Source organism: Geospiza fortis, unplaced genomic scaffold (genome assembly GCF_000277835.1).
Source record: "Geospiza fortis unplaced genomic scaffold, GeoFor_1.0 scaffold491, whole genome shotgun sequence".
Lineage (NCBI taxonomy): Eukaryota > Metazoa > Chordata > Aves > Passeriformes > Thraupidae > Geospiza > Geospiza fortis.
In genome coordinates this window covers 640792-665876 of record NW_005054390.1, presented here as the reverse complement: position 1 = coordinate 665876, position 25085 = coordinate 640792, and the positions used below count along the sequence as shown (strand labels likewise).

Below are 25085 nucleotides of genomic sequence, written 5' to 3'. Positions count from 1 at the left end.
TGAACTTCGCTGTCCTCCCAGGGTTAAAGGTGCTCTATTCACGTGCTCCGCTGGTTCCTGTGTGGTTACCTAGTGCAGCAGGTTCAGGTGTGTAAAGCACCTGTTCTCTGTGTCAAAAGACTTCCTCAAGAGTCTGTCTTAACAAATTAGAGAAGTGGAAACTATCATTAAAGTAGCTAGACTCTAAAAACAGTTTTGGAAACCTACTTTGAAAAGTACATTTATGTTGAAGTTGAGCTGTGTTACTGCATTGTAACACTGCAGTGTTAAGAAACATGTATATGTTAAAGTGAATCTGTTATAATGGAGTTGCTAAAACATGGATCTTATACTCTTAAAGTATATGAATTAAATATGTTTCAACTCTCCCACCATTAAAAAATCTTTTAAGCAGTTCTTTCTTTAGTTCAGTCAGGTAGCTGCAGCTGATTTTTTCTAGAAACCTCAGAATAGGGCATGGGGATGTTTTATTCCCTTTCATAAAATAATAACAGCAGAGAAAAAGGAAAACCAGTTTGATTAGGGCTCAGAAAGTTGTGCTGAACAGACTTACAGTATAGCACTAGCTTTCTGATTTATTGTTAAATATCTTGTAACTTACTCGTAATATTTATATGCCAAGTGCTGGAATGCAATCTGAAGGATTTAGCTGGAGTCTGTTCCTTTAGTTTTGCATTTAAATTGAACACAGGTAAAATTTTTAGAATGTTTAAAATTTTGATGGATGAACTTCCAATTTACTAAATTGCCAGTAGATGGCATATTCTAGTTTATAAAGCAATGTGCAGTAGCAGGTTTTGTAGGATCACAAGTAAATTCTGAAAGTGACCTTAGAAATGTGTCTAAGAAGAAGAAACATAGCATAAGGAAAGATTATATAATAAAAGAGTGGATAACTCTTAAGTGTTCAAAGAGCAACCTTTTGCGTGACTTCTAGACATCATTTTCTGTCTGTGCTGTGTTACATGTTTCTTAGACGGCACAAGTTTTGCGTACAATTTTTTCCCCCCTCCTGCAGAGAGGTGCTCTTCCCACCCCCAAGGTTTTTGGAAATCCAAATAACAGGAAGGTTTTCAGTTTGACAGGTTGATAGTGAAATTACAGTGGAAGCTTGCTTCACAAACTGCTTCTCTGTTGGGTAAATGAAGTTGAGGAGAGAGCTTGAATTCAGCTAACATTTGTAGAGGTAGCTGCAGACTTTGCATGCCAGTCTTTGCCTTGGCTAGTTCTAGCTCAAATGCTCAGGCATTTATAAAAAACAAACTTTGAAAGCAGTTACAAAAGTGCCCTTTCAAAATTATATATAAATGTCCAAAATTTTTGCAAGTTGTTCTGCAGGAACTTCCCCTTCACTGTATGTCTTCTTTTTGACAATAGTTACGCTGAGAATTGTATATTTCTTTCTAGCATTACAAACACCTGATCATATCTGATTCCTACTGTGTTTGCAGACACACCTGCCATGTTAGAAAACCCCAATCTTTTGAAAATAAATGAAGTGTACAGCTGAATCGGGTGTAAAAGATTGACTGGGGGCAGGGAAGAGAACTAAATTTCATGTGATTAGGGGATGGAAGAATGTAGCCCTGCTTCAAATTTGGGGAGAGCGTAGGGAAGAGGGAAAAATGCCATTTGTCTTTTCCATATGTGACTAAAACCTGTGATGTGGAGTTTACTGCTAGACTTTCAAGATATTTGTAGAAAATTATATAACTTGATTTATTTGCTTTAGACAAAATTGTGACTAGAAATGCTTGGAGAAGTTAGGTCATGCTAGGACCAGAATGAAAGAGCTTAACTTAAAGCATTTATATATATTCTTACGGTGAAATACTGGGATTTGGATGCTATCAGTTCACCCATCTTTCTCTGAAAACCATCATATCTATTAATAAAATAGAAGCTTACACTTGAAACAATGTGATGTACTGACTATAAGATATTCAAAAATAGTGATTTGTTTTAAATGTAAATCGACCCCAAAACAACATGTGGGATCCAAACTTCTCGGAGCTTTTCATAGCTTCTGAACGTTCTTAAAGAGTCCCATGATTAAGATGTTAAAGGAATAGGGTAAAATTGTCACTCCAAGCTAGTTGATGTGGATCAAGAAGTCATCAAAATTGTTTCACCTAGAATGCTTTCCCTGCTATCAGTGATGTTGTGACAGTGCACAGAAATGAGCTAGTTACTCTTTGAGTAGACCTGGAATGAAACACAGTAGGTATTGGTGAGAGAGTCAGAGATTTTTGTGCTACTAATTTCTGTGACAGAACACTTGTTTTTTAAAGAAAGCAATCCCAAATAGATGTATGCTCTCCTCTGAAGAGAAAGATGCAAAGCTTTTAGTGATTGACTTATGTCATGTGGAAGATTGTAGGTTTGAAAGAGACGTTACAAAAATAAGAAGACAATAACATTATAGAAGTTGATAAAGATTTCTCCAAATCACAAACTGTGGTGCATGCTAAAGCTCAGTTAGTTTTAGAGTCATTCTGGTATGTGCTGGACAGCCAAACCAGCTTGACTATTTTAGCATAAGACAATATTAAAAGATGTTATGCGTGGGTTTTTTGTTTATGCCTTTCTTGGGATTACTCTGAAAAGGAGGGATTGTGGCCTTGTAAATTGTATCTTAATGCTTTTTGGAAGAAAAGTAAAACCTCAGCTCTTTGCCTTGATGTTGAAGGACTTTTGCCAGTTGTTTGTATTGTCTTTGTGTGGTTCCAGAATGAAATACCAGTCTATGTCAAGTGGAGGCTGTTTGTGGTAGAAGTTTGTTGAGGCTTCGTTTTTATCACAAGTCTGCTCCTTAAAGTATAGTTTGCAAAATTATTTTCAAACACTTTACTATCTCAGATCTACAGCTCAAGACTAGTATATGGCCTTGTAGAGTGCTTTTAGTGAGGCTGGATAGGTTAGAGCAGGTCTCTGCTCCAGGCCACAGAGCAGTTACAGCAGTTTGGTTTTTTTTTTAAATGAGCTCTGTGTGTCCTCTTAACACGATTAAATGTGGGAATTGCATATATTTCCTTAGTCAAAGTGCTATATTCTGTACTTTCTGTTCTAGTTTTCTTTTATTCCTTGTCTTTTTTTAACATCCCAAATGTATACCTTAAGAAAGCTATTGCAATAAATATTTATTAAGAAAGCCATTTTAAAATGTACAAGGCAGCCTGGAAAAAGATGCATATCTGAAAGTGGCAAGCAAGAATGCAGAAATGTTTGTGGCCGATTATGCTTTCCTCAATATGGATCAGAACATTTTAAATATTTCTTGTTAATATTTCTAGATGGTGATCTTACTGGCTAGAACTAGCTGTCAAGAAGCCTGACAGGTTGCTTTTTAAATAAGAAATTGTCTGACTTTGCATACTGTGAAGATATATTGAAGGTACTTCCTAAAGACTTTATTGTGATGAGAGAGACTTAAGTTTGGTTAAGTGCATAATACAAGTATATTGTCTTCAAATAATGTAATAATATAATAGAATAATATAATATTAAAAATACAAAAACAATCTTGTATACTCGGTGTTGTGTTATTTAGAATGATAAGAAGCAAAATCGTGGTAGAAGATCACAGCACAGTACAGATTAAAATTTTAATTTACTGCTAATTAATTTGATTCTAGGATTGCATAAAGCAGAGCTTACAGAGTAGTATTTTTGCAGTGATGTGTAAAAGACATTGTAATCACAATTCAAAAGGCTTTTGATTTAGAGGTCTCACATAGAAAAGCCTTCGTTCTCCTGGCAAAATTTAGCCAGATTCACTAATATATGTAGAGGAATCAAAAATGCTCTAGTTTTGAACAGAACCCCACCAAGCCATTACCTCCTGTGACACCCCACTCCACTCTGCCAGTTAGATTTTAGTTTATGTTCTGCTGTTATTTTTATACTGCTTTTGGCTCTAAAAAGTTGCTTTTCCTTTCTTTCCTTGGGAAGCACTACTCAGGGGAAACTGATTAATATCCCAGTTTTCCTGTATATAGCATGTCTGCACTACTTGAAAGGTAACCCTGCAGAGGAGAAAGCTGAGATTTTGTTTTAATAACAGGGTTTTTATTTTTCCAGTGGTATTATAAGAAGATGAAGGTATCTTGATGTGTATAGGAATAGTACTGCATAGTAAGCAGTGGTTTCTAGTCCATACAACTAAAAAAATTAAGTCCTAGTAGCATTTAAAATCCTTCATGACTGTTTTTAGGTATATCTCAGTGTATAAGTGTTCTATTACTTAATTAGAAGAATTTTTTTCCTTGGAACTCCACAAATAATTGGTGATACACTGAATCCTTTATTGACTAACCTTTTTTACTCTTTCTCATATAAGCTTCATCATTAATAATGAGATCTGAATTAAGGAGTACTTTGTAATTTTGTTGTATCACTCTTTTCTCTGTTACAAGATGATAGATGGAAAAGCATGGATGAAAAGACTGATTTGTTTTAATATCTTTATATATAACAATCAGACCTAGGGTTTAAGTGCGTCTCTTGATGTTGTCAAGCCATTGAAGTTTTCACCTAGATGCATTTCTGGGAAAACTTTACAAAAAAGCAGTGAGGAGAGAAGCAGTGATTCAGAGTTAGAGAATGGAAGAAACAATTGTGTTGCATAAGGCCCTGCTTAGAGAAGTGAAGTAAATAGGGTAGTAAATGGAGCACAAGGAATTCTCTAAGCTGTTGCAGAGCACTTTACTCTGGTTTTGAATTCCTGGGGTTTGCATGAAACCCCAGGAAATGAAAAACCTCTGTGTTTTCTCCAAATCAAAAAATTAATCACATTCTGCCATCCTAAAAAAAGGTGTTTCTACTACAGCAGCACAATAGGAGCATTCTGCTGTTGCAGCAGATATTAAATAAAGAAGCCTAGAACGTATCTAGTCCTGGCAGAAGCTTTTATGAGACAGTGCGCTGGGATTTTCTGCAGTCTTGGTGGTTCTGGAGAAAGGAAGCCTGTACATGCTCAAGCACAGATGTACACAGCCTGAGAAACAAGCATGAAGAACAAGAGCTGTCTCTGGTCACAGTACTGCAACATCATGGGAATAACTGAGATATGGTAGTTCATGCACCTTGAAATCTCTAACAGAGGTGTACTAGTTCTTCAGGAAAGACAGGAAGGAAAGACAAGTAGTACTGATGCCCATGATGAGAAGGTATAGCATGTGAGTTAAGGTCAAAGGAGAGTCTACAAAACATGACACTGTGGAGGGAGCATGCTGTAGGTCACCAATCAGAGTGACAAAATACATGAAGAAACAAGTTGTTCTTTTAAACAGCTGAAGAAAGTCTCTGGATTACTAACTGATTCTCATGAGACTGTAGTCTCCCTAAAATCTGCTGAATATCCGCTGAAAATCTGCCATAAATAGGAAGACATAAACAATTGAGTACATTTCTGCAAAATGTGAGTAATAACTGCTTGATACAGATGTGTATGTACTAGATGGGCCATCCAAGAGCCATCATGTACAGCTGAGTTTGTTATTTACAAATGAGGGAGAACTATAATATTACAAGTTAGACTTGATTGTAGCAAGATGAGTTGCAGACCCTGGACATTGGGAGAAAGGATTTCATCTTGCTTGGGAAACTGGTAGGTGAGGTGCCATAGGAGCTTTGAAGGATAAAGGAGTTCAGGAAAGCTGACATGATTTAAGTGTCAGCTAAATGTCCTTGGCCACAACACAGACTGAGAGCTGAAAAATGGGAGCAATTCTGTAGAGATGAGGGGACACTGGAAGACAGCAACTAGAGCATAAGTCAGCAGTGTACCCTGACAGAAGAGAGAGTCAAAAGGATAAATGAGGGCTTTTTAAGCTGTAGTGAAGCCAGTAGGTTGACAAAATTTTCTGTTGTCTTCTGTTCAGTGCTTTGTTAAATCCATTTAAATACTGCATCCACTTTTTGCCCCGCTTGTTCCCTGGTGAAAGAATAGCGTAGGTGAAAAAGAGCAGCTTTTGCAGCAGACCACCAATATGGCCAAGGGCAGGAGCACTTGCAAGGAGGTCAAGTGCACTGTGCTTACTTAGCCTGGAATGAGATGCCTTCTGGGGAGCAGGATCTGAGGGCAGCCTCCCACCAACCATGAGTAATCAAGAAAGTATAGCCAGAAAGTGCAAGACGTAATGGGTATACATTGAAACATGATTTGGGGAACAGTGCAGACTGAGTGTAAGGAGAAACCATTTCCCCTGCAAGGCCAATCCAGCAGTGGAGTAAGACTGCTGAGGTTGAACCCAAGTTATTTTATGATTCACTAACACCCACAGAAGCAGACTGTGGCTCACTGTATTTTTTGGATCCTGTGAGGGAGGATTTTCTTACCTCTCTTTCTTCCCAGACTGAGAATTATGAGCAGTTACTGCTTCATGTCTGCACTCATACTGGGCACCATATGCAGAGCAGCAGTCTGTTGAAACAAGATGTGACTTGGTCTAATTTTTAACTGACAGCTGTCAGACAGACTTTAGAAGTATGTTAAGTGATAATGATACAGAAGTAACATGACAAGGGATGGAGAAGGGAATTGGGAATTAAAGTCTCCATGTGCCCTGCCTGTCAGAGTGCAAAAACAAAGCAAAAATCTTGTTTGTGGGAATAATTTACCTGGAAAAGAATTGTTCAATCTCCTGTATATTTTGGAAGTTTTGTAATATATATTGCTGTATTAGCAGATACATTTTTCCTACACTGTATGTAGAATTATATATCCAGTATTAGCACATACATAAGTCCGTTGAAATCAGAAATTTCAGTACAAGGTTATAACCATTACTTAAGCAAAACACATTAAAAAAGTATTCATTTGAGAGTACAGCAGGTCAGCTCTGCCAGTCTTTCATGCTCAGACTGGAAGACTGAAATTCTTGAGAAGTGTAACTTTTAAGAATAAGTTATACAGGAGGAGCCAGAATCATTGAAAGTGCTGGAAACAAAAAAAAACTAAGTTAGTGCTTAGGGCATGTCATTGTTTTATTGGTTTTTGGGAGTTGCAGTCAGAGTGATTTGGAGGGTTTTTTTGGTAGACTTTTGGGGGTTTTTTCTTTCCTAGCAGGGGGATTTCTTACCAAACAAAAAGATATTCTTCTCAGTGGGAAAGCATCATTGCTTTCAGGAGTCAAATACAGTCTCCTAAATTAATGTTTGATGTGAGCCACTAAACTTTTAAGAAAATAAACATGCTAGAAAAATAATATACTTCCGACAGATCTTGTATTTTCCAATAATAAGAATGTTTTATTATAACCTGTCTACAGCATGAATCTCTGGATAGTCTCAATCCCAGTCTGCTGCCATCCCTCCTCTCTCACTGTTTTATTATGTCAGACTCTAAAGTGCGTTCTTTTCTCCAGGTAATATTGGATAGCCAGGAAACAGTCATAGATCTGCTTTCATAGCAGTTAGTCTGAGAGTTTATAGACTTGCTCCCTGTATCCTCCTGTGTGGGCATGGAAAAGATTCTATATTCTTGGTTAAAAAAAGTCAAGATCAAGTAAATCTAGAAAACAGAGGGCTTATTTTTCTTTGTTTTGACAATGCAGTGGTAGTACTTTTTATTTCCTTTTTTTTTCCTTTTTTTTTTTTTTCCCCTGAAAATCCATGGCAATCTTTCCTTGTTTTTTTGAGTATTTTCTTTCTTTTGGGGTCCCTAATATCATCTAGGTTTATTTTGAGTCATGATAAAACTACATTATCCTATTTTAATTAGGACCAGATAGTGGTATGGAAAATCCTCTATAGTTCTGTATCTCAGTGGATACTTTTACATGCAAATGATGCAAATTAATAAAGGAAATAAAAACAAAAGACATTTCTTGCTCAGTTAGTTAAAACTGTGGAGTCAGTGGGCAGATAGTATAAAACATTGCTAGGGAAACTCATCCTCTAGTTCAGTAAGGCATAGTCTGCTTTTTCATAGATACAAATTATACAGCATGTTCTTCTGTAAGTGAAATTTTCTTTTGACACAACACAGAAATGACAAACGTATTTATCTCTTGCAGAAAAAACATCTTATTTAGTTCATTCAAATTATAAATCATTAGATTTGTACTTCTCAAAATAGTATTCAAGTGTTCTGTGCTTTCATCTGTTCTTCAGCTCTTGCCTGTGAAGAAACATGTGTACATTGCACACTGTATGCATAAGCCATGTTACATGCATTCACAAATCGGCTTGAAGTGAAACTGCTGCTGAGTGTTTGCTATATCTACAAATGGCAATAAAGCTCTCAATTTTGTAAGAAAATGCTTCAGGATATTATTTCATCATATATACTAATGTGTAAATATTAATATCATTAGAATGTAATTTGATGTTACAAAAGGTGAGTGACAAAAGTATCTGGTTTTGGAGAAATATATCAAAAACTCACTGAAACCATAGATAAATGCAACTTAATATCATATGTTTTCTTTCCTTTATACTGTCAGCTCTTGGTTAGGGGCAGACCATAGAATGATTGCTTTACCTTCCTGCCAGGATTGTATTGCCTTAAGAGGTTTGCTTTGAATGGCAATAAATGAAAACAACAAGGCAGTTTTCTCTTCGTGTTTGACAATTTGTCTTAAATCTGAAATGAAAGAAGTACCCCATAGATGCTTATTAATTAGCTGTATCTTTTGACTAAATTATAATTTTTTTTTCTGAAATAAAGATATAAAAACAATTGAAAAATATAGATCTATTATAAGATATGGAACAGGACTACATTTCAGTTTATATCCAGACACTCGTGTATCTCAAAACAAGATGTTGTAACTTCAGTTATACAGCTGTTTATTACTGGTGTTTGCTTTTCTTCTCAATCTCTTTTTGAAAATGTACAAAGAAGGTGTAACATTTTTGTTTGCCAAGTAAGAAATAAGTTTGAAGCTTCCAGCAGGAGTTTTAAGTTTGTTTCTTATTGGATTCTGTTTGATAATCTAGGTAACCCTCTAGTGGTTTTTGAAGTTCTTACTTCTGAAGAAATTTCTCGTGAAGTTGCTATGGTAATAGGTGACAGGATGTATGTAGTAAAAGAGACGAAGCATTTTAAACATATCTTCAAGTGAAAAATGAGATTACACATTTAGCAGAGATAAAGTACAAGCAGTATTTGTATCTTCATATTTAAGAAGATAATGTTTCTGTACAAATAAGTAACTTCCTTAAGTTATTGGTTTTGTGATATTTGAACTGAATCATGGATTCTACACATAGTACTTTGCTGGACTTCCTTTACTACAGATACTGAGAATTTTGTGAGTGAGAGATAAGGAAGACCTGATTTATTTATCAGACAGCTCATGGGTCTCCTCTGACCTCCTCTCCTCAGTTTGTTTTAAATTCCTTAGAATCAAAAATATATTAAGAATATACAGATAATATTAAGATAGATCAGTAGAGGTTTTATGAGAAACTAGACACCGGACCACATTGTTAAAGACAAATGCAAAATGTTAATGGAAATTAGATAAGGAAAAACCAAAACTTTTGAAAAACAAAAACATTAGTCTTTTTGATACCTAGTAGGCTCAGTCTTGGTACTCCATCTTAAACAGGTACAAGGAATTCATAGAATCATAGAATATGCTGAGTGAAAGGGAGCCATCAGGATCATCACGTCCAACTCCTGTCCCTGAACCTCATAAGCCTATTGTTTGTTCTTGGTAGGGACTTATATCTGGCACATGTCCTGGTCCTTTATTCTGGGTCTCTTTTTGAGTAATGAGCTATAAGTAGAAATGGAAAAGAGAGCATGAGAAAGTATGAGTAAGGGCAGGGGGGAGATGACATTTCTTTCATTAAAAAAGGATAATATTTACAAATACAATTTTGGGGTTCAGTTGTTTATTTTTTTTCCTTAATAAATTCAATTAACTCATTATTCAGTCAAAATGCTATCAATTATTTATCAGTTGATCTTAAAATGAAGTGGTGCTTAAAATGCATATGTGCACTGTTTTGACTCTTGGCAGGAAACATGGCTAATGTTAAAATGTCAGTGAGTTTCTGAACAAGAAAATTTTCTTCATGCTTCTTGTGTTTCATTGATAAAAAAGGAAAGTACTGACACAGGTTTCTGCAGTTCTTCCTGAGCCTAATAAAACTTTTTGTGATGACATTTTTCCATCTATAGATTTGTCACCTTATCTTTGTTAGTAAAAGATCAACCACCTCTATGATGATGCCTGAAAAATTGAATTTCTCTTAATGTCTCAGACACTGAGTCATTTTCTTCAGGGTCACGTAAATCCCTAACCTTTTCCTCCCCAAAGTTTTCAGTGAAATTTAGTCAAAAAGACTTTTTTTAGTTCTAGTAAAATGAAACCAATTGTTCCCGTTCTTTCTCGTGAAGTAAAATGTAAGCAAGTTTTGCCTTTCCAGATTACTACCATCTGTTTCCCTTTGGGGTGGGAAATAGCTAAATTTGTTTTCTATTGACAAGATACTAGTAGCGCTTGCGACATCACTAATGCATTTGTCTTGAAGCCTTACATAAATTGTTTTGTCCCTTAGGTGATCTGGGCTTAATTCTGGGAAATAAATGCTCTCTGGTAACAATTCTATATCCTTATTAGTTTCTGCTCATCAAATGGAACAGAACAAGATAAATGATACCTGTACTGAGGAAGATTAGAACCATCTGTCTTGCCGGGAAAAAGCCAGTTTGGTTGGTCTTAGCTGACAGATTGTATACTCTGTCTGATCACTGTAAAGAAAAAAATGAAGTGGTTAACAAAGAGCAGATTTTAATAGCTCTTTCTAATATGTAATGACTACCAGCAAAAGATGCAAAACTGACTGGTTGGTGCACTAGTAGTGAGACTAATATTAATTAAATTTATTCAGTTGAATCAATTACACCAGCATTTTTTGGGGGGAATATCTGTGACTAGTACATATCATTGTGAATACAGCTTGCAAATTTTGTCTTGCTTGGAGGTGCGCCTCCAGCTTAGTCTCAATTTGTTGGAGGAATTTAACTGACTTCAAAGAAAAAATGCCTTCTGAAACTGCTTCCTGTGACACAACAAATTTACCATAGTTCCTTTCCTCTTAATAGAGCAAACCTATTGTTTTAGTCTTTTGTTAAGTCCACTGAAGTAAAATTTAGTCTTTTACTTGCTTTCTATGGAATACTATTTCCTGTGTTTAGTGGGGGGGGGGGGGGAGAAGCTCTTACTCAGTTATTAGTCAGATATATAAATTACTTGATTTTGTAACATTAACTACTTGTTTTATATGCCTTGATCTATTTTACTATTCCTTCAACATTGATACCTGCTTTTACATAACTGGCTATTCAATGACTTTGATTTGTCTCTATAAAGCTCATATAAAACTTCTGAGAATTCTGAACGCTGGTAACAGTACCTTAAAACTTCACTTACTTTTGTTGATAAGATTATTAAATGCAGGTGGTGGATGCCCTTCTGCACTCTGCTGCATGTTTGTTGCCTAAAAGCCACACAGAAGAAAAATAAGAATGCTGGGTTACTGCCAAGAAATTTTACCTTCATGCTTTGCCCATTAAATTGAGCCTGTCCTTTGTGCAGCACAAAATCTCACACGGATTTAAGGGCTTTTTATATTATTTCTTCTTTATAAAGAGTGCAATTTCAGTACCTTATTGACAAAAAAAGGAATATAAAGGACTTGGTGCTAATAACATGAAGGTCATGGGTTCAATCTGTGACCGTTCAGATAAGGGATGGGACTCGATCCTGGTGGGTCTCTTCCAACTCAGAATATTTTGTGATTCTCTGTGATTTTTTTTTCAGTGCAGTTTACATTCTGTCTTGTGGCTAACATTGTGAGACCCTTTTCTTTTTCTGATAACTCTTTGCTTGTAAATAATTTGTAATCTGTCTTTGCGTGGGGAAGCCTTAAATTTTTTTTTCGTTTTAAAGTGCAGTTTCTTGCATTGCTAATAATTTTAATTGCTCTGTGTACTTGATGTGAAAAATATCTGCAAACAAGCTTTGAAGCAGCAGGATAAAACATTTAGGTCTGATTTATTTTAACTGTTTGATCTAGAGGCCCATTTCCTGAGATGTCTGTGGGCATGCTGGTCATAGAACCAAGCAGACACTGCAAAATTATTTTAAGTTGTCATCTCTGTATTGCACTCTGGTGGCTTACAATGGAGGTGTAGAGATAGGTATCACTACTCTATTTTTCATTTATTTTTGCCAAAGAACCACTTGCAGCAGCTTCTTGTTTTACCTATTGATTAGAAAGAAGGACACCAAGGATAAGTCACATGAGCTTTTAGTCTTCCATCTACCAATGAAATGCCACATATAGCTGTACTATCTGCACACCAACTTTCATACATGTTTTGGAAAGAATTTGCAGATTTTTTTTTTATATGTGATTGTCACTTTTTTTTAATAACTTAAGCCTTATTTTTCATTACAGCTCTGAGTCCTCAGAAGTTAGAAGTTAGTACTTTTCAAAAGAATGCTTTCAGAGTGTCTGAACAGTCAAAAACTGTAAGTGAAAATAATCTATTATAGGCAGAGTAGCTATGGCCTCTAACAGATGTATTAACCTGTGACAAAACTGGAGAGCTCTTTTACATGAGTGTAAGGGAATCCCAAAAGTTTCTTCAAGTTTCAGTTTTCTTAGATTTATATACTGGTTTTCAGAACTTAAGTAAAGATGGTGTTTATGTGATTCTTTCTTTTAAGGTAGTTAATTCCTTTCCTGTCCAAGTATCTGTTTACCAGGACATCAGTATAATTATGTTTTAATGATAGTGTCATGAAATATATTCTCTATAGGTTTACTGCCATGACTGCTCTCAAGCTAAGTGTTTGTTCAGCCCAGTATTTTAGATAGGTTGGGTAAAAGAGCATATCTCCCAGGAGAGCCATTAAGCATATTGGGTTGCAAATTGACTCTTTATTGAGGGGTGATTACTGTCTCTTCCTCTGCATAGGCACTTAGACTCACACAAAATACACCATTGAAATAATATTTAATACATGTGGGCAGTGAAGAAGAGAGCATTTCGCACTGGCTCTGCTTTTAATTTCTATTGAGTATTTGTACACCACCTTCCATTCTATTTAGGGGTACAAAACCAAAGTAGCATCCATTCCATCTACATATGGAAGAGAGAAAACAAGCTAAGAGTCTAAAGTATAAGAAATTTCTAGTCTAGTGAAGATGTGACTTCTAATCCAGAGAAGGGTTTTTTTGCAAGTTGTCAAAGTCGATTAAATTATTTTAGATGAGAATTTTCTCCCACTGGATTTTAATCAATTAAATGATGGTATAAATGCTCTTTTTTGTGGTTTGACATCATTTTGGCAGTCTGAAGAATAATCACTAGAAATGATAAGGATGGTTACCACTGACTAGTTTATTAGCATTATCAGTTTCCCAGTAACTGACCTTTTCCCTCTGTGCCTCACTTCTCTTCATCTGTCATGATTCATTTTGTAACATTGATTTCCTTTTTCTTTAACAGTTTCTGTGCGACAGACTTCAGAATCCCAATCAGCCCTTACAGTTGCTCACACAGTGTTGAGAAACTACTAGCTGTATTTAAAGAAAAAAATGGGAAAGTTATTTCTAATTGGGCCCTCTTGAGAGTGTTATAAAATTTAAAATGTCACTTGCTACTAGTACCCATTTATTTTGAAATACTATAATTAATTTTAAAATTATGCAATATTTTTGCCAATATAGAAGTTGCTATTGTCACTTTTTTATTATTATATTAACTGTGTCTATAAAGTAATGGTCTGACTGTTACAGGATACAAGCAATTGAAAAGCACACTGGCATGTGCACCCATGTGTCCACATTACAGCTTCAGCTCTCTTGGACTATGCACAGCAAACTGGGTAGGAAAATTATAGTATCTCTCTTCCTCTTGTTCTAAAGCTATACTTCAGATCCTTTATTTGATCCTTTATAGTTTTTAGTGCAAGTATAGTCAGGTAAATCATTCCTATTGAAGTTTTTATGGTTATGTAGATGGGCCATTTGTGTACTTAAAATGAAGGAGAATTTGTTCCCTAAGACAATGGCACTTGGATGGTGAATGGTTGTTCACCTGATATGTGTGATGTGCACAAAATGAAGGAGAATTTGTTCCCTAAGACAATGGCACTTGGATGGTGAATGGTTGTTCACCTGACATGTGTGATGTGCAGCTGTGGCTTGTTTTCTCAATAATCAGCTTCTCCCATCAGTAAGACTTTTCTAAATAAATCAGTAAGACTTTTCTAAATAAAATACAGCCCATCTCTGCTAAATCTGAATGACATACTTTTTTTTTTGTCGTTACCTATAAAATTCTTTAAAATGTTTTGCAGTAAAAATGAATACCTACTGCTTTAATTCTTCTGTTCTGCCATGCTGAGAAATAAGTAATCTTAAAAATTATTGTAAATAAGTCCTAAGATAGTAGGACTTCGTATTTTTCATAAAATCTGCATGTTAATAGATCAAAAGTCTTTCACTATCCCAGTGTGACTGACATTTTCAATAGAACACATGTGGAGGAAAATAAGACACAATTACTAGGAAATTAACAGCTGAAAATGGAATATTGATTTGAACTGCAGTCAAACATGGTTTGGTTTTCTTTCATCTAATTTCGAGTTATTTTTCGTGGTAGACTTCTGATTCTTTTCCTATATACATATGTTTTCAAATCCTGACTGCCTTAAGATCTTAAGGCAGTCACTTAAGGCACTGGTTTTTTGCCTTAAGGATCTACTTGTTCGCCGTTTAAGACCAGCACGTCTGGATATCTTGGTCATTCAAAACTACTCAAGCTCCAGATATTCATTTAAGATTGGCATGTTAAATGGATAAGCATAAGGATATTGCACAGGAATTATTTTAATTTTTAAAAGACTAGTTTAGAGGAGTTGCCTGAGTGCACATGTAGGTGTTTCATTTTGATACTTAGAGCATCCAAAATTTATTTAAAGGTATATATGCTTTTACAGTCAAGAATTGCTTTTAAACCTATTTAACTGATCAGATGTCATGTCTGGACATGCTAAAGCAGTATTTGATTGCACAGGATAGGCAGATGCCCTGCCTTTTGTCTGCTTGGTCAGAATATGACAGAGAGGTGTTCCCTGCTGTGCTACACAGTGGCTACAGAGCTCTCTGAAAAGAGCTCAGGCATACTCCAAACTGTTTTTTCTACAGTTATTCTGGTAAGTTTAAGTCATGTGATGAAATAGTATTTAGTAAGACTACTTTGGCCATAATTGTTGCTCAGTTTTTTCTTTTCCTTAGGGAGAGTTTGAAATCCAGTGGAGTCAGTGTGGAATTGCCCTGGAACACTTAGTGCACTTAGATTAAATCTCTTAATTACTCAGATTCCTGTTGTAATCCTAACAGCTACAGCACTGTGGTCTTTTGTTTTGCAAGATGAAACTATGACAAGTAACAAAACTGATCTTGAAAATGGAAAGCGTGAATGAAGATTTTTATGGAATAAAGGAGTACAGAACAAAGGGAACTTCTGGCATTTGAGAGACGTAATCCTGGGTTTGGCATAAAACCACATAGGTTCAAAGGGGTTTTGGAGTATGTATTCATGTATTGTTACTAAGTTTTCTCCGTATAAATTGTGACTAAATAAAAATTGGTTTACAAATCTCTGCATCAGAACTGTAGTTTACTTAAGATCCCCAAACTCATCTCAGGGCTTTCTTGGTGCTACATTGGTGCTATCTTGTAAACTATTCATTGTAATATCATAAAACTTCGGTAATAGCAAGAATTAAATTATTCTTTTAGCTAAATGTCACTAGACCTGCTTTTTACTGCCTTCTGTGGATTAGTATTCCTCTGAAATAATTGTTTCTTGGCTGTCACATTTCGTCATGTACAAAGAGAATGTTCATCTCTAAGATTTGTAATTCTCAAACTTCCCTTCAATATATCTTTTTTTAAAAGAAATTAATTTAAATGCAGTATTGTGTTTCATGTGGTTTAAATTTTACATCTACATAGAAGAAGTTTGCTCAAAGAAAAGGAATTACAGGCATTTTTCTATGCATTTCATTCCACCACTTGTTTTTTGATGGAGAAAGTTGAGGGTTATTTCACTCAAGTGAAAGAGAAAAGATCTAGTTAGAAAAGAATATGAAAAATGTTTGATAATGTTATCTGGCTGCTGTCTATAATATAGAAAACAAGTTGTTTTCAATTATAGTGGGTTATTTATATGAACTACTTGTAGATATACATGAAAGTACCCTTGGACTTCTGGAATTTGATATGACAGTCTCCTGCAGTATGGTGTTTGTTTGACTTTATTGTTTGTGACTTATCTTTTTCTTTCAGCACAAGAGCTGTCAAAGTATAACAAATGTGAAGGGTTTTTTTGTTGGGGTTTTTTTGGGGTTTGTGTGTGTGTGTGCGTGTGTTTGTTTTTAAAGAAATCATGTTAGGATCCTTTACTTTACTTTTCTAAGTTTGAACTTGCCTTCTTTTTATCCCATACTTACTTCTTTCTAAATACTGTGCATATTAAAGTGTTTTTCTTCTTCTCCATTGTTCCCTTTTAGCAAGACCTATATTTCATAAGCATATCCTTGTCTCACTTCCTTACCATGTGTTTCTTCAAATTGAAGCTCATTTAAGGTAATACTGTGCATCTTGGAAGCACAGGTCCTTATCTGTGCTGACAGGCAAACAAAGGATCCCTTAATATTTTTCACATATGTGGAAACTACACCTATAATCACACAGAAGATGAAAATAAAGTCATTAAATGGATATTACATGTCATTATTTTATCTTATCATGTCAGCCCTCAGCAATTTACCAGGCTTAGGATATTTGGGACCAAAATGGGTCTAATTAATGGGCAGTGTACTTGTTTATTTTAGAATTTCCAACTGCCTTGTAGCTGACAAAATAAAATCTAATTATTTTGATATTTTATTAAGTGGTTGGTCAGCCATTATATAATTACTTATTCTGAAAAAAAAGAAAACCAAAACAAAGCAATCTGAAAATTATGGCTATCAGAAAGGTAAAGCCTGTTGATATTTTTTGTGAGAACAATAATTGTAATGTAAGTCTTGAGGAAAGAGAAACAGATGAAATAGTACTGTGAGACTATAGTGAATGTTGTTTTTCCTACTGTGTACAATTATATGTAATTAGATCTGTCCTTTTTTCATTATGCTGTCTCAAAATTATTTCTACCTACCTAGGTACTGAATGAACTTGTAAATAAGATAGCAAGATCAACATAGTCTGAAGAAATAATTAGTAACAATTTAACAGAAATTGTTCTGTTCAGGCTAAATCAATAGTAATGGAGATGAATAAATGGGTGGAAACCTTAAGTAATTACAAATCCTTTAAATTATTCTTGAATTAGAAAGCAGGAGAAAAGAACATATTTAATTACTTTTAGAGATTCATTAGAATAGAACTTTCTGAATTCAGTCTTTGTTCTTTCTTCCCTAGAATACACTCATTTAGGCAGCTGGTATTCTGTTTCCTGTACCTTGTTGAACTTCTCATCCAACTTGGTTAGCAAGCTTAGACACACAAACCCAGGTATTCAATTTTTTCTCCACAAGATTAGTTATAAACATTGCTGTGAAGAAGACTTCTTGTTCTGTTAACTAACTTCTCCACTTTGGTTTCACACTGCTTATTTTTGGCACAATTATTATTTTTTCATCACTCTAAAAAGGAAATTCTTTTTGTGTTCTGTATAGCTGAGAGGAACTTCTGAGAAATACTGAATTTACCTTACTTAAATGAAAATGTAACAGTAGATTTAGATGGGGCACGTAACTAAAAAAATAAATCTAATCGTCTGCTTTTTTATTCTTCTGTACCACAGAAAATTCTTCTTGGACATGTGAATATATTGACTATATTGTACTATTGAACAGTTTTTAATTTTAGTAATAGAAGTATTTCCTTATGGACTTTTGATATATATTTATTAGCTATAAAAATCTGTTGTCTTTACAGTGCTTTTCTATATTTGTAACTGTGGTGTCACAGAAGAGTTATAAGCTTTACGATGCATCATGAGGAAGAAGAAATCCTCAAAGGGCAAAGAGGTGTCAAGATTGACTCTAAAATTATTACAACTAAATTAGAATTAAGCAGAATGAATTGGGAAAGCAGGTACTCTATGAATCAACATGGAAATGCAAAGGTCAGAGAATCTTAATCTAGAGAGTCCTGCTGAGACTTGGGTCCCACTCAACACCTAACACTGCAATTTTGTTTGTCTGGACCTTGAGAAGCACAATTAGAAAGATTCTGCATAAAACCATTTGCTAATTGACCTAAATGGTTTTTGGGTACAGACTATTACTGAAGAAGGCCATTCTAAATCAAAAGCCATGAAAGATTGCCTTCTTAGTTGGTGTTTTGGATTCACAGACCACTGAGAGATTGAGTCAATCTTTAAAATAAATGGATGACTTAGATTTGTTTAACTTGTCTCCCTTCTTTAGCTGGAAAGGCAACTAGCACTGAAGAACCTGATGAGAGACAGACAAATAGCCATGCAGATTGCTTGGACATGAGAAATTCTCAAATATTTCGGGACATTTTTTGGACACTTACTACTGCAGTTTTAACAACTGGGCACAAAGTTTATTCCCTAACACAGAATATATTACATTATATATTTCTATTTTGCTGGGTCTTGGTTTTGCATTACAGGTAGTTATTTTTATCCAGTAGTTGCTCAGAGATTGATCAAATGACAAATGGACTCTGAATTCTGTCTGCTTGGAGTGTGTTCTGGTTATGTCTGTACTGCAGATTTATTTAAAAGCAGAGACATGAGCTGACAATAAAATGACAATAAAATATCTGAAGTACAAAAAGTCCAGTACAAAATAAGAGTTGTGTGTGGAAGAGGAGAGAGTATTTAAAAGCCACACTATTTTCTTGTCTGTACTGAGATTTAATGAATTGTTAGTGAGTAGCACATTCTCCATCTGGATTTTTTTAATGCAGGGAACAAGTGGACATATTCTGAAGTCTACTCACTTAAATTTGAATCAACTGACCCAAGGGAAAAAGAAACCTGGCTAATAAAGCTATATTGCATAGGGAAGAACTTGCCCTACAGTACTTTTGGTTGATGTTTTCTTGGGCTGTAATACGTTTAGATGGAATTAGGACATATTTGTGGTTTTGTGTATATAGTGAAGATTAAATGCACCTTATGCATTATGGGTTCTCTGTAGCATTTGGAAATGAACATAGAATCTACATTGTTACATGTTGCAAGTGGCTGGGTATGTGGCACTGCACATACACGCTAAACAAGTTAGATCATCCCATATTTGTTAATATTTTCAAAAATCACTATTGCATTTTTAAAATACTCTTGGGTTGAGAAAGAAGGCAACCAAAGACAAATGTTTCTGAGGAAATAAAGACTTGTTCTTTGATTAGAGATTTTTAGAAGGTTACACAAGTCCTAGACAGTCAAGGTCAGCCTAGAGTAACAGTGCTGATGTGCTGAATATCCTAAATAATTTTTTCTTTTCTCTTGCACAGAGCAATAAAATGGAAGAACCCAGCAGTTTTACTGCCAATACTTCCCTTATGCTTTGTATTTTCCTATCATTATGATATGGGCTATGGGACACTGTTGCAAAGGATTAAAGGTATGTAAGTCTGTCCTGTTCTCACAGAGAACCAAGCTTCAGATAACCTGTTATGTTTCTTTTTAATGGCTGGGAGAAATCTTGTAATAGATATTTGATGGTTTCTTTGACAGAAATATTATGTCTCATTTTTCCCTTCTGTTGAAATCAGATATTTTGCTAGTCAAGAGTACTCATTTCTTTTCAGTTAAGACTGTCATTTTCTCTTCCTGTTTCAAACACAGCTGATGTAAGAATTGGATATCTGGGAGAAGTGACAGATGTAGTGATTTACTTCTGTATTCCACTCTCCTGCTGGTTTTTTGGGGAAAAGGTTAGGGATTACAATATAAAGAAATAGAGACATGAATCATGGCCTTACACCTTCATGACCGAACAGTCATCAGGTGATGATCTTACTGCAGTGTCCTGCTAAGACTGAAGAAAGGTGAGTCCTGGAAAGTGGGGTCTTGCCTCATAGTTGTCCCTTGTCTATGTGATTAAATTATATACATCGTGTTGAAGTTTATGGAGATGCATTTATGTTATCTCTGATTCCTAATGAAGGAGACTGGCTCAGTGAGTGTTGACTGTAAGTGAAAACAGCATGACCATGGCATGTCACCTTTACAAATTGACTTAGTTAACTAAGTCTAACTAATTGTCTTTTCTGCTACTGGCACAACCGTATTGAAACAAAATAAAAATCTGTTTCAGCACTTAGTCTTTAGCCTCCAGATCTAACACCTGGGTTTCCTAACTCCATGTGTTTCATGGGAAATAGTGGTAGGTTAATTAGACAAAATCTGCTGTAGTTCCTGCTGCATGCAGATGCAAATACATTTAGGTGATGCAGGATTGTATACCTGTGATCATTTCCCCAACAGCATTAAACAAACTTCTCTGGATTTATTATGAAGAGTCAGCTAAGCATAGGGAAGAAGGGGTAGTTCTTAGAAATAAAAGCGTTTAAAAGGAGATGAGTACATACAGAGTAAGTAGAATTAGCATTTGGAATTTAGAATTTATATGTAATGTGTTTACTGTGTACCATGTGGTCCTGTATAGATTGAAGAGGAGCAATGCAGTATCCTATTGCTTTCCAAATACGAAAAGTCATCTTCATCACTTCAGATCCATTAGGAGAACTTCAGCAGTACGCAAGGCTTGTGAAAATGTTTTGCAGAAAAGAAACTGTGGAACCAAATAGAAAATAAAATTGAATATGCCAAACTAGCTCTGTCTTTTCCAGATTTTTTTTTTCTAAAAGAAATGTGGTAGATCCATTATAAACTTGTGAAAGCATTTGATCAGGTATTACCTAAAGATTAAGTTAGCATGAAAGACATGGAAATTAGTAGACAGGTAAGCATGGGAATAAATAAATTATGTCAAATTTTGTGCTTGAAAAGGAAGGTTAGGCTTCAGCAGGGTTATTAACAATATTTCTCAAGATTTGATCTGGATCTTCATTTGCTTTATATTTTAAATTATGAGTAGCTTATCTTAATCAAATCTTTGGGTGACAAACTTGATTAAGTTCATCAACAGAGAAGAAATAAGCTGTAGTGCAAGAAGAATTGATGCTCTGAAGAAATGAGACAACAAAATAGGATTCAATTTGATAATGTCAGGAAGAAACTGGGGATTAATAGGGATTTCTACCACCAGAGCTCGTCAGCTGGAAATGGTAGAAAAAGGGAAAACCTGAATGCTGATGATCATAGAATGAGTATAATCCAAATAATGTGATGAAATTGAGTTAAGCAAAATCTAGAAACATCAAGTGAGGTTTCCTAGTATCATGGCATGGTTGAGTTGGAAGGAATCTCTGAAGGTTATCTGGTCCAAGCCCCCTGCTCAGACAGGATCATCCATAGCCAATTGCCCAGGAAAATGTCCAAAAGGCTTTTGAATATATCCAGGGATGCATATTTCACAACCTTAATACAGAGTACAGATGGGAAGGTGCAGGAAAATAACTCCTGTGGAAATTTATATGTAATTCAGATCACTTCTGGAAAGGGAATCTGTAATTTTACTGAAGAGCTGAAACTATTAGGGAATGACAAGTTGCCTTGCAAGAGGAAAAAAAGTGATTAATTTGATTTAGCTTTGTAAAAAGACGTGAGAGATTTGGGTCTACAGATCCTACTTACAGGATAGGATAAAGGAAAGTAAGAAAGGAAATTAAACTAATTACCAATATCAGCACTAGATTAAAAGGAAATGGAATAGCCTGGATGAATCTGGTCTGGAAATCAGGTTCAGGAGTTCAATTTTATTTTATGATTAAAATTACGTAGTTGAAAAGAAGGTTTTATGACACAAGTGACCTGCAGCCACAATGCTTATTCTCAATACTCAATTGATCCCTGTGCTCACTCCCACACCTTTGCAACCATTTCTCCGCTTGTCTGTCTATTCTGTTGGTGTATGCCGTGCTTAATCTCTCTGGTGTAATAATGAATGTATACACCATTCCCTTTACTATTCTTTCTTTAGACGGTCTCTTTCTTCCAGGGTACACCTATCATCAACCTCATAGCCAGTTCCTTCTCCTAAGATAATCTGCAGTTATTTCTGTGCTGCATGGTGAACCTTGTGTCTAAAGTAACTTGATCACAGAAGGTCTGCATCTGCTGCCTTTCATCCTTTGGCATCATTTTATACCCCTGAAAGGTTTCATTGTTTCTCTTTCATTAGGCATTTTGTTTCTGATCTTGCTTACAGTTATTTTTTTTCTTCTGTCTCTAGCCTACTTCACCAAAAATTATCTCATTATTTTAGTATTCTTCCACACTGAAATATTGGAAGGGTATTTTTCCGGCTCTATAGCTTGGGCTAATTAAAACCCAAACTGAAGACACAGGGGGAAATACCTGTTTTGAGTTCTGCTTGTGCTGTTGGAAGGCCCTAAGTTTCCAGGGCTGTGTATTAGTACCTAATCTTTTGGGTATGTCAGGGTTACAGAACATCTGTCAAACTATCTTTTCTAAACCTCTGAGGACACCAAGAATCAACCTGCTGTCTGTGTTCTTGGCCTTACTGTTTTGCTTTTCCTCCTAGTCAGGCACACACTGCTGATGTTTTCCACACAAATTATTAGAGGAGGGGACGGATTTTATGGCCAGCCTCTAATTGCACAGAACATCTCCACTCAGCAATGGAGCTCTGGCTGCCTTTTCTGAGATTTAGATAGCTGAGTCCTGGTGTCCTGAGCAGTCAGTGGGGCGGTGTCCTCTAGTACATGCGAGGGACAGGCATAGAGATTTGTCTGTCTAGATCCCTGTCCCCAAGATCTCTTGCTAATCAGATGCTATATGCAACTGACTGATGTTGTGGGAGTGGTAACCAGTGTTGGATATTACTGATGGTCCCAGGCACTGCAGTACTATAATAATTACAGCTGGGAGATGTCAGTGCTCAGACCTGTTTTATAGAATGACCGTAATCCTGACTGCATTGCAATATTCAGTCAGGCTGATCACACATAAATACAGTTTCAAACTACTGCTATAAGGATCATAAAGCTAGGACTTAAGGCATAGATAAACAAGATTGTTGGCATTGTGCCAAATGGCATCAGCCAAAACAAATGCATTCTTTGCCTAATCTTCATCTCTTCTTATATCACAATCCGACCACCACAACCTATGTATGATGTTCAGTCTGTATCTTTGTTTTTTGGATTCTCTGTCCTAGATGTTTTCATTCCAGCCTTACCCAGAGCATTCTGCACTCTACAACTTTTCCCTGCTATGCTTCATGTTTAGATAACTGTCTTAGCAAAGCTTTTTGTGAGCAGTGGGCTTTGAGCAATGCTTCTTCAAGTCCTGTGCTGCCCACATTCTGACACCTTTTAGGCTAGTCCTGAGGCACAAGGAAAGATTGTGCCCAAATATGGTACATCTGTGACACTGTGTGCAAGTTTACTTGTTAAAGCTTATGTACACCTTCATGTGAATGTCTGATCCACTTTCTTCTCAGATTCCTAATTACCCCACCAGTCCAAAATTCCTTAGAGACAACTTTGTTGGTATATTGACATCAGCCTATTTATAAAATACATAGCTATGACTTGCTATTTTGCTAATGGGGTCCAAATAAGAATGTGGTCCAAACAAATCAGTTTCTTAAGTTTATTCCCTTCTTTGCTTTCTAGCTGCAACACTGAGGAAATTTACCTTTTTTTCCCTTCTTTCTTTTTTTTTTCTCTTATTTCTTTTTTATTTCCTTTTTTTTTTTCTTTTTTTTTAAGGTGAAGGAGAGAACATACTTGACACACAGAGCACTTTGCTGGAATTGCCTAAAGGATCTCTCACATTTGAAGGTTTGTAGAAAATCAGAATATCTCAGAGCAATTTCTTCATAGAAAAATAGGAAGATGGTATTAAAGCTACATATCTGAAATGTGATTATAATACTGCATTTTAACATAATTAGATCATTAAAACATTGGTAAGATTATGAGCTATTATAAAATAAAAATTTTATGGATTTTTAAAAATTAGTACTTTCTAAAGCAATTGGTTTCATATTATATGTATCTCTTAAAAATAATCATTATTCTGTAGTATATTTTCCTTATTTAGAATGAAATATTGAATTTGTACTTTCTATTCAGAGTCTTAACATAAGTTTCACCTGTCGTAAAAAAGTCAGGTACTGACCAAACTCAGTATAACCAATAAAGATATGGTAATTGATAGTTACAAGTTTGTATAAATATATAAATAAATATATACAATTTTCAAATACATTTCAGGATACACAGCTAAATTTGAAGTCAGGAGCAGGCAGTCAATTTCTTTGAAAAATGAGGCACTTTTTATTTGCTGTTCTTTAGGCAGTGAACTCACCATCTCTGCTTCAAGTTCTGGAATAAACAGCTTTTATCAGAAGTAGGTTCAGAAGTAAACACATAACTTGCTAACTGTGTGTTTTACTGTTAGGGAAAACTGTGTTAAAGTATGAGCAGAGATAGCTTCTGAAGAAGAGGAAACAAATTATGTAGCTATTTCCTGAATCTTTTTCATGCTTGTTCAACATTCAGAAACCCAGGATAATTTGTTTTTTAATACTTGAAATCAGAGTTTCACTACTAAGATGAATATTAACTTAGGCTACCAGCAAGCAAAATTATTAATGTATGTTTTTGTAATGAGTAGATCCAAGTGGCCTTACAAGTACTGAAAAACTGAGGGATTTTTTGCATGCCTTTAACATGGTATATCCCAAGAATCCAGTTTTAGTATACTTTAATGTTCTGATGTCACACTTGGAAAAATTGTTTCTGTATTGGAAATCTTGTTTAGAAACAGATTATTTTGTGTTTTGGATGGAAATTCTTCTAGCATTAATCTAATTGTGAATGAAAGACAAATGCTCAAAAAGCATCCAAAAATGAATTAAGCCAAAGTCTATACTGACAATTTGTTGACTTAAAAATTAAATTCC

At 35.3% G+C, this 25085-nt stretch overlaps 1 protein-coding gene across 1 annotated transcript in view; it reads left to right on the top strand.

Annotated features, from left to right (window-relative positions):
• The window catches only part of PLGRKT (plasminogen receptor with a C-terminal lysine), a 24159-nt gene extending 151 nt beyond the window's left edge, over positions 1-24008 (top strand). The window contains 4 exon segments of the mRNA XM_031060775.1: positions 18477-18581; positions 18584-18609; positions 19537-19646; positions 23887-24008. Of these exon segments, the coding sequence (XP_030916635.1) occupies positions 18477-18581; positions 18584-18609; positions 19537-19646; positions 23887-24008 (363 nt within the window).
• Positions 24009-25085: the final 1077 nt, after the last annotated feature.